The 10,369-nt window shown below is 30.7% G+C and overlaps 2 protein-coding genes across 2 annotated transcripts; one reads left to right on the forward strand and one right to left on the reverse strand.

Moving 5' to 3' along the window:
* Nucleotides 1-3,242: 3,242 nt before the first annotated feature.
* Nucleotides 3,243-4,118, reverse strand: LOC108911658 (exosome complex component CSL4). Its single transcript, XM_018716643.2, has 2 exons — nt 3,554-4,118; nt 3,243-3,502 (listed from the first exon to the last, which is right to left on the reverse strand). The coding sequence occupies exons 1-2, from the start codon at nt 3,947-3,949 to the stop codon at nt 3,290-3,292; spliced, it is 609 nt and encodes a 202-aa protein (XP_018572159.1). The 5' UTR covers nt 3,950-4,118; the 3' UTR covers nt 3,243-3,289.
* Nucleotides 4,119-5,322: 1,204 nt separating this feature from the next.
* On the forward strand, nt 5,323-6,641 carry LOC108911659. Its single transcript, XM_018716644.2, has 2 exons — nt 5,323-5,515; nt 5,709-6,641. The coding sequence occupies exons 1-2, from the start codon at nt 5,507-5,509 to the stop codon at nt 6,489-6,491; spliced, it is 792 nt and encodes a 263-aa protein (XP_018572160.1). The 5' UTR covers nt 5,323-5,506; the 3' UTR covers nt 6,492-6,641.
* The last annotated feature ends 3,728 nt before the right edge of the window (nt 6,642-10,369 follow it).

Here is a 10,369-nt window from a genome sequence, read left to right on the forward strand (position 1 = left end):
GTGACATGAGCAAAATTCGAACAGTGAATATAAATTGCGGATGGACGTCATCATTAGCATAATTAGTTGGGTCTTGACGTAACATCGCAATTTTTTTAGACGTGTATGGCAAATATTTATCTGATTTCCGAGAAAGAATCGACTTGATGGATGTATTTACACGAAAATTAGAAATGATCGCAGAATAGGTACGGTTCAATTAGACTAAGGTCTTAGGAAAAGCAACAAACAAGTTTTGTTTTTAACAAAACAGTCTAAAGTTTCTAACTTAATAATTCTCGGCTCTTTCTTGGCCACTGAATGCCTTTATTATAATATGCCTGTGATTACCTGTCTACCTACGTGCATTACAACACATAGAAATCAAATATCATTCAAACTGATGGTGCTCAATAAGGAAATAAACAGGGAGATAGAATAATTACGTACGTAATAGGCAATAAATGTCTGAAAAAAATGGAAATAATAGCTGCAATGCGTAACTAGCGGAAGGATGGAAGGTTAGGATTACCTTCGACACAAGTCGATTTGTTATATTGCCATTGACGGTAACTTTATATGTTAGACAAGTCGCTTAAATAGAAAGAAAACATAAAATAACCACCTGAAAAATGAAAAACTGTCGGCCGATTCTCATTATTTTTTGACACATAACCTAAAAATACACAACAAAATATTTATCTCTAATTTGAATGGAATATTTGATCACATAAGGCGCATTCTTTCAGTCATGATTATTATGTTGTAATCTGAAAGTAGAGCAGCTGATTGGTTGAATTTAAAAAAAAGATGGCGGTTTTTTAATTCAGCCAATCAGCTGCTCTGATTTCGGATTATAAGGCAAGTTCGCTATGAACATCTACATAAATACTCTAGCCCTAGATAGAACTTAGCTAGAAAGATAAAATTTCATTGGGATTCTGCATACTCCATGACAATTTTCAAGACGTTTTGATACATTAATATTCTTATTATTACGTCAACATTATTTTAATATTTTAGAAGTGTTTAGTTTAAAATGTGCCATACTCTGCCTTTCAAATATCTGTACAGCTATTTATAACAATTGTCTCAGTTTGATCAAGTTGATCAACAAAATTACAGATAAATTTTCAAAAGTTTTAGATCCTCTTTGACAACATAACCAAACACTATTCTCTAAACTGTAACTACTTATTTATATTTAGTGCTTTATTATAAATTCTGACAACAGCGCGATACATGACAGTTGACAGTTTAATTCGGTTTAATTTTGATATTTGATTTGAATGGACAGACACAGTACATATATAAAAAGGCAGTGGTGGCTAATGAAAATTCAAGTGCTTGTATTTTGGCTAGAATCACAAGACAAAGATAATTTTCATAGTGAAAAAATTTCAGAAGAAAATTAAATTAGGGGTTGCCGACCCTGATATCTCAAAAAGGGTTGCGTGTATATTCACAAAATATTTTTTATCGTAACCAAATGATCAATATAAACAGTAGTAAGTATTCTGTTTATTTTTCTAAAAATGTTTATTTTTTGTAAAGTTACAGAATTATGAAGTTTGAAAAATAGAATATTGATATCAAATTAAAATTTAAATAGGTATAACACCAATAGAAATTTAATTTTGTCAAAAATGAAAAGAAAATGGCTATTTGTATCTATGATGGAATATGAAAAAAAAAATTTTACACAAATAAACGCAATCCTTTTCGAGATCTCAGGATCGGCAACCCTTAAAATTTTTATTTCGATAATGTTTGAAATTTTTTTCTAATGAATGTTCTTTTTGTGAACATAGAAATTATCTCCTAAAGATCTCCAAAATTTCATTAGTCGCTACTAGAAAAGAGACAGATAATAATAAATGCTGGAAGATTAAACTTGGTTCAACTTCTTGCAGAAATAATAAAAAAATAATCGTTTTTCAATCAGACGCTCAACCTGATAATGCAAAACGTCTTTTCCATAGTTTTTAAAACAAAAAAACCAGTTTCGTTTCCAAAGATCAAAGCCTCACCTTTACTGAGGTTGATTTAAAAAAGAGCATATAAATATATTTGCCTGATATTGTGCGTGACATTCCAGAAATGGACTGTTAGTTAATTAAAATGTAATAAAATAATACATAAAAATATAGAGCTTAGTTTTCCGTGTCTTCTAAGCAGTTGTAAATAATACTCGTACATTTTTGTAAAATGTAAATCAGGGGTATAAATACCTATATGCAGTATTATGAAGTATGTAAAAATATAAAAGCTCCTTTTTATTCAAACTTTTTTCCTTTAAAAAGGGATGAAGCTATCACAATTTTTGTGATTTTTAAAGTAACTATCATTATTTCATCTTCAGCTGATCTACTACTTCTTATAATCCCTGTTTAATTAAAAGGAATTTTTCCAAATACCGTACACGAATTAATAGCATCTACTATCGAAAATAATTCGTCATTGAATGATTTCCCACCGAGTTACACAATTATGAATGTTCTATTAAATTTCCCATATTTATTTCTCTAACATCTGAAAAATCTAGGCATGGAAACTCTTTTTTTTTTCTGACGCAGGTAGATGACAGATGTTGCATTAGTTGCTGAACATATAGAGCAAATACTACCTATTAATACACTCTTACTGGAAATGATAATGTCCTAGACGTAATTATCAGTGCTTTGTCTGTATTAAAACTTTTCCGTCATTTTTTTTATAGATATCCACAAAATTAAGTAATAACACTATTTGGTAGCCGTTAAACAAAAGCCACATTGTTCTATTTGTATTGTACTTGATAAAACCCTTAGTTTTGTTTTAGATTGTTTTAATCTCAAAATATGTGTTGTATATATAAAAAAATTCATATAAACCCTGTTCGATTATGTCAAACTCGAAAGTGGACTACTACAAAGCTTAATATGGTGTTTTAGAAAAGGTATTTTAGAACTACAGTTGTTAGGAAATCCTTTAAAAAAAGGTCGCTGAACTAGTTGAACTTCAATCAACCTTATACGTAATTATATTTAAAAAAAATAATTATTAATTACAGTCCTTGAACGATTATGGTTCAATGAAGAAAGAATGGTTATAGTTGAATGAGGAAAGATCAATTAAAAAGCTATACTAAACCGTTATCAATATCTTACTTTTGCTATTTATAAAAAAACATTGGTAAGTTCAGGAATATTACGAAATAAAAGCTTGAGTACTTACCTGAGCCTCAATGAACTACAAAGGTTTACTATGATTAGGTACCAGAAAAATCATTTAGTAGAAAATGCCAAGTTTTTATTAAATATATTAAATTTCACTCAGGCTTCGCTTTTAACAAATTCTGATTTACATTTTCAGGCACAACTTTTGCAACCTTCCTCAGTTCCTTAACGAAAGTCTTAGGACACTGCATCTCGGTCCAACTTATAGGTACCATTCGATGCCCGTGTTCCGAATGCGCTATTACAACACCTAGCTCGTTTTCCGCGGTCGTCAGCTGGTAAGTATGGGCCTCGGTGATAGGCAACTAGAAAAACGTGTATTACACTCGAGATTTTGCATAGTGTTTAGAACTTACCACCCTAGCTAGTATTATATCGCCCGGCCTGAAGCTCTTATATATCTCGACTTTGTCTTTGTCAGTCGCCCTAACGTCTTCCCTACGTATGACGGCTCTGAATGGTCGTCGCAGGACGGTGTTTCCCACACACTTTATGAAGCATTTGCAGTACTGGTGGGTTATTATGTTCACTTGTGCGGTAACTATGTCCCCCTGTCCAGGTACCACCGTTTGTTCGCCCTTGCTGTGAACTTCAATTACCTTCAATCCGTCTTTTTCGACAATGTCTACGTAACCAGCTAGTTGGGAGTATATGTAGCCTTGGCGTTCGTATGTACCTTGTCCAGATGTGTGTACTTTGTCGCAAAGGCACAGTCTCTGACCCGGAAGGCAAATCAAGGGGGAATCCTTCATTCTCAAACTACTGATTAACACACACAAAGATACTAGAACTTTGTGTAAATCACAGAAACGTTATACGAAAACTTGTGCAAAGAACGTGCGTTTTATTTCAAAAAGTGCAAAATTACCAGGCACATAGTTTACAATTCTTCGGTTTTTAGGTTACGACAACCCTAGATAAATGATACTATAGATAGGAAACTTGAACAGATTTCGTGGTCATTAACAACGCTAACTGTTGACACTTTCTTCAACTTCTATTGCTTTCCTTTTCTAGGAATTATCGGTAATACAGTGAGTTAAATTACCTCTAGCCAGTAAAAGATGCAAGCGCCATCTAGTTGTACGCTCTATAACTATATACCTACCTACTCAATATTTGTTTTAGGTATTCTGCCGCCGCTAAATTTAAAATTACATAACAAATCTCACCCTACACAGATTACTCAGAAATTGATTTTGTAAAATAATTTTCACGTAGATATTTTTTTTTGTCACCATGAGAAAATAAGTACATTTGATAAAAAGCATTAAAATCACTCAAGCATTAAAGACACTTTTAAATGCTCTAATAGTCTTCCTACTTAAAATAAGAAATAATTTTGATACTGTAACTTTTTAAAATGTTTGTTGAAAAAATTTCAAATTTCAGTACATATTTTGAAAAAAAAGAGTGAAAATGATTATAGAGTTTCAGTGCTTTCTATATTGTATTAGCTTTCACGGCGAATAAAAAAATATTACATGTAAATAATTTTACTAAACCAATCTTTGATTAATTCTTGTAATAGAGATTTATTATGCAACTTTAAATTTTTCGTTGTGTTGATATCCATAAAAAAAACTACCTACCTCTGATCACATTTTTTATTAAAAAAAACAAAAAAACAAAACATTTTATTATTAATAAAAAAATGTGATTATATGATGATCAGACATTATTATGTTATATAAATAAATGTGAATGAAATATCTAATAAAACACACTAAAAACACAAATAAAACACACACCAGCACTCGCCAAACCTAACCAACAATAAACATAAACAAAATGAATGACATGAAATGATTCATAATTGCAATTGTCAAAATTTATTCTACAAAATCTTTGTGGCGACATCTATAGACTCTTTCCCCAACTTGTATATTCATCTCAAGTCACGTGGTTCCCAGTGTCCCCATATTTTCAAGTATAAGTTCTCGGGCCCTGACGACAACAGCGGCAACAGCGCCCTCCTGTTGTTGTTACAACAATTACTTTTGAAATTGGTGACAGAAATCGTTTTTTTTTAGTACAAAGAGGGCAGTTTCATAAAAAAAATGTTTACAAAATCACGACACGTTAGAAGCCTAGATAAATGATGTTAGAAGAAGACGGAGAAACATAAACTTTTACGTGTACATGGTGTCACAAAAATAAATGACGGGAAAAAGTAGTAAACAAACAAGTAATAAAAAATTAAAATTGTATTATAAAAAGTAGATGTGTTACATTTCTTGATTTTCTTGTGCTTCTAGTTTGATCATACTCTGTTACCTTTAAGTGTTGAATTTGCATCTAAATAAATAATGATTGAGGTAAGAAATGAATAGTAATGTTAGTATAAACTTAATTTTTATCAGTTCAAGAAGTTAAAAGTGGTTAAATTAGTATTTTTATTATCCTGCCCAACTCAAAGTTCTAGCCTAGCAAAACAGTTATAAAATACTAAACATTTCATATTATTATTAGTAACAATTTAAAAGTCCTTTCAATATTAAAATTTTGTAGATCGATGACGAACTAGCATGTTACATTCATGGTATTGTCAGTTCTGATTCAGATAGTGACTGTGACGTTTCAAAAGAACTTGATGAAGTGTATAATTTGTTGAAGCCGCCTCCATACGATTATGAATCGATAAAAAACAAGATTGTCACTATTTCGTCGCAAAACACAACTGCGTGCCAAAATGAGTTAATGAATTTACAAAACGACGATGAAATTGAAAGAATCGAATTTGTAAACGATGTAACGTCAAAAACAAAGAAGGATAAGAATGCGGTACAAAAGTTAAATGGAGCTCAAAATATCGAGATTAAATTTCGCAATAAGAAAACGAATGTAGGTAAAAGAATTGTAGATTTATACGCCCAGGTTGCATGTAGTAAATCTGAAGCCGATTCAAGTTTACTGTCAAAATCCAAAGCAAAATCGAAAACCAGTAAACGTTCACAGAAAAAAGAAAAATCTAAATATTCCACTGCTAGAACTTATAAACAAAGAAATATCGTACTTCATGAGGAAAAGCACATTGGTTTAAATATAAGAACGAGGGAAGAATTCGTAAAGGAATTTCCCAGTGTCGATGAAGTGTACAAAGATAGGTGTCGTAGCAAGAGGAAAATTTTCAAAACGCAGCCTAACACGTTGAGTGTCAAACAGAGGAAAAAAAGAGATTCAGTCCCATGGAAAAGGACAAAATTGGGATCAATGTTAGGAGAGAACAACACAATAACGAATCTCATGATGTATTTGAAACTGCTAAGAAAAGAAAAATTAGGAGAAAGTTGAAACAGTCGATTAAGATTCCTCTAAGAAAAGATCTACTAGAAAAAGCCGGTGTTACCAATCATATTATACTGTGGGCGCAGGGTAAAAAACTCGCCAAAATTTGCGTACCTATTTATATATATACATAGTTACGATTACTAATTATGTATTTAAAACAGTATTAAACTGTGTTTAAAACTGTAAACTGTCTTTATTTGTATTTACTTACATGCCCTTAGCTTTTATGTTTTATTAATAATTATACTTCATCTATCAATAGAAACGGAAAAATATTAAAATAATTTTGCATTAAAAGCGCCTAAATAAGTTCCCTTGGTAGTCAAAATGATAATTCAGGGCGTTAATATCAAACCACCTTAAGAAAAATTAGATTGAGATCAAAGTCTTGTTTAACGTGTATAATAGTTGAACAAATAGTTTTTTGACCCCACAAATCATATTAAACGTTTTGATTTCTGGTAACGTGATTAAATAGAATTCCAGTAGAAGCAAATAATGAAATGTATAATTTTTCCTGAATATATTCACTCAGTTTTCACTGTAATCCATCAGTTTTTAGTAACAAAATATCTCTATATCATAAAAACAGTAAAAAAAATGAGTTGCTGGTCAAACCAAGCAAAGGAATAAAAAATCATGAAGATACAGTAATATTTTATAAAGATAATATAGTGAGTAGCATTAAAAAATACAATAGAAAATTTTCCAATTCTTGACACATTCAATAGTTTTAACAATAAATATAGCAAAAACATTGTAACTTTACACAATTTTTGTATAAAAACGTACCTACTATTAATAGAACATTAGAAAAAAGAAGTTTTACTTACCTAGCTCCAAAAATATTTAACATTCTTCGAAATGAATATTATAAAATAATTAATTTCATCAAATCAACCCTCTAGTCTAGAAGATACGCCATTATTCTATGGCTAGAAATTGGCCTCAATGATTTGGGATCGAGGGGGATTATCCCTCTTTATCCTGCCTCATCTCGTGAGTCTAGAAGATAATACACAATGTAGTTGAACAGTTATACTTTTTAGTGTTGTTTAACCTAAGTGCAGGTTTTTCTTTATAGGTCTCTTTTTATGTTTGATTTACCTATAACGCTGAATTATTTATAATTATTGTTTAATAAGTAATAATTTACTTAATCACTTATACGTAACGATGAGTGAAAAATTTCTTGAAACTTGAAACAAATGAGGCGCCCTCTAAAGAGTAGATGTTTAAACTGTCATAATTAGTTTTGCGTATACGCACTAGATGTCACCCTAGTAAATTTTGAAATTGCTTTAAAATCACATACTAAGTATGTGTTTAAAATTCATTTGGGTGGGGTTTAATTGAAGACCATGAAACAAAAGGCTTTTTTTCGCGACTGAATATTGGTGAATATCTGACTTGTAGTTACTATTTCCATCTCTTTTGATCTTAGTTGTCATATGATAGTTTAAATCTCTTCACTCACTCATACTACACATACCACAACATACAACTTCACTCGCGAAAAAAAGCCTAAAATGAATAAACATTTTTCAATGAAATCATCAATACAACTTTTAATATTACTAGATAACTAAAGCGTATTATACAGGGAGTCCCGAAATTCATTCAACAAAATTTGGTCATAGATTCTTAAGACTTTAGGGGACCCGTATTTTTTCTTTTTGCCAACTGGCCTCCTCTTTCGGAGTTACAGCCCCCTGAAATCTTGAAGACAAAAAGTTTCTAAATTTAATGGCTTTTATAAAAAAGATTTGGCAAAAATAAAAAATACGAGCCCTAAATTTGTCTTAAGAATCTGTGACCAAATTTTGTTGCATGAATTTCGGGACACCCTGTATATTCTTGCGAAAGTTACTCAGTACACTTTGCTTATACATTTATTAGTTTTATGATGGTTGTTTTTCAATTTCAAAAAACAACGAAAAATATATAAACGGCCGGGCCAATCCGTGGTATTTATGTATAATTTTTTTATTTTGGCGGAATAGTTTCGCTGAACCTCAATGATAGCAAATCTAATTACTTTTTCAGGTAGCCGTGACAAAAAAATGTAAACCAGCCTACTCTTTATTTTATTGTTTTATTCAATATTTAAAAAACAATAAATCGGATATATATAATAAAATCTGTCTTTCTAAAAATGTTAAAAAACAGGGCGGTCGATTTAAAAAATCTACCGATAAAGCCGTATCTCTACAAATAAAGTAGGTGTTGGAAATTAAAGCACGTCATTGAAAAGAAAATAATAAAAATACTATAAAATCTTTTGTTAAAAGGTATTTTTTAATCAAACTTATGGTTTACTCTGTACACAAGTGTTTCGACACATTTGCCCAACCTGTATAACAAAATCCAATGTAACATGTTTTTTACGAGTAGCTACTCTGTACTGATAACATTAAATTAAATATATGCAAAAAAGTTCATAAACACCGATTTTACCTTGCAAAAAATGCAAACATGTTGAGAACTGCTGAAGTCGTTAGGGAATGACACGTCATGTTTTCACAATACCATCACAGTATGTGTTCCAAGCGTTGTTACTGATGTGTATAATTCTAGCAGTACATGGTGCACAGCAAAAGAGAAAACAATCAGTGCACACTTGTTCTGCAGTATAGCATTTTGCCTACAATCAATGTATACTAGACTCGGCCAAAAAAATTGACTATTTTTTTTTGAAAGATATATCGAGAATATCATTCAGAATGACGAAAAAAAATATCGTGAGAGTTTTGAGCCCTTAATATTAGTTTTAAGAGGTCTATCATCGCTAGTTTTGATTTTTTATTCCTGATGCCATTTTTGTGTCAAAACTGCCAAGCCATCAAGGTAAAAAAATTTGTCTACATATATTTTTTAAGGAAATTGAATGCCCTACAAAAAAGGTCAGATTGAAAATTGTAAATAACGAATAAATTACTATCTGAAAAAGAACAATACAGAATTTCAAAGGAAATTTAATGCTCTACAAAAAAGACATTTTTGCATAAATTTACTCCTTCATAAGTTATTCACGATTGAAGTTGAAGTAAAAATTAAATTTTTGTTTTTTTTTGGTTTTGGACCCAATTTTTTTCACTCAATGGAACAAACTGATATTATATATCATCGACAATTATTATTCTTTCAATATAATCACCAAGAATATCCAAAATTCATAATATATTCAAATTTATTCTCGCTCAATAGCTATTTTTTCTACAAGAACGTAGTTTTACCGTCTCAAAATAATTTTAAAAATAACAATTATGTAGTTTTACTATTGAAAATTATTTATTTACAATATTGTGTACATTTATATGAAGGAAAAATCAGATTATGGCTGATAAAAATATTCAAGGTCATTTTCACTAAGTGGGCATTAATAATAGACGTTGCGGTTATTAAGGAGAAGAGAGAGTATTTTCACTCGTCATAGTGCTTTAGTCTATATTTTTTCTTTATCTGATTGGTATTTGTTTTCACTTTCATGGCAATCTTTGACCTGCTTATTATAATTTTTAGTTCTGATTTTTCGAAGTTTGGCGCCACATAACAAAACACTCAATAGACATTTGTCGTTCAAATTTGGAATATGGGTATTTTGATGGGTGTTGAATAGCCTGGTAATATTATTTTTTTGATGAAAAAATGCCTAATACCACTTTCTGGAAAAATGACCCTTTTAAAAAATCGTAGTAGGCCAGGCTTTTATGACATCAATAAAATTATTAGTAGAATATAGCCTCCTTTCAGGGTACTATTTGTAAAAAAAAGGCTTGCGGAAAGTCCACAGCCTTCTCACATTTCCAGAGGTGTTAACCTGAAAAACGGGACCCACTGTATATTAATGAATATATTATAAATAAATAACCTTCAGTAGT

This window comes from Anoplophora glabripennis, unplaced genomic scaffold, assembly GCF_000390285.2.
Source record: "Anoplophora glabripennis isolate ALB-LARVAE unplaced genomic scaffold, Agla_2.0 scaffold537, whole genome shotgun sequence".
NCBI lineage: Eukaryota > Metazoa > Arthropoda > Insecta > Coleoptera > Cerambycidae > Anoplophora > Anoplophora glabripennis.

Coding starts and splice junctions, on each gene's coding strand:
- LOC108911658 (XM_018716643.2), bottom strand. CDS start 3,949: ATGAAGGATTCCCCCTTGATTTGCCTTCCGGGTCAGAGACTGTGCCTT. Junction 3,503..3,553: donor ATATAATACTAGCTAGGGTG/GTAAGTTCTAAA, acceptor ACGTTTTTCTAG/TTGCCTATCACCGAGGCCCA.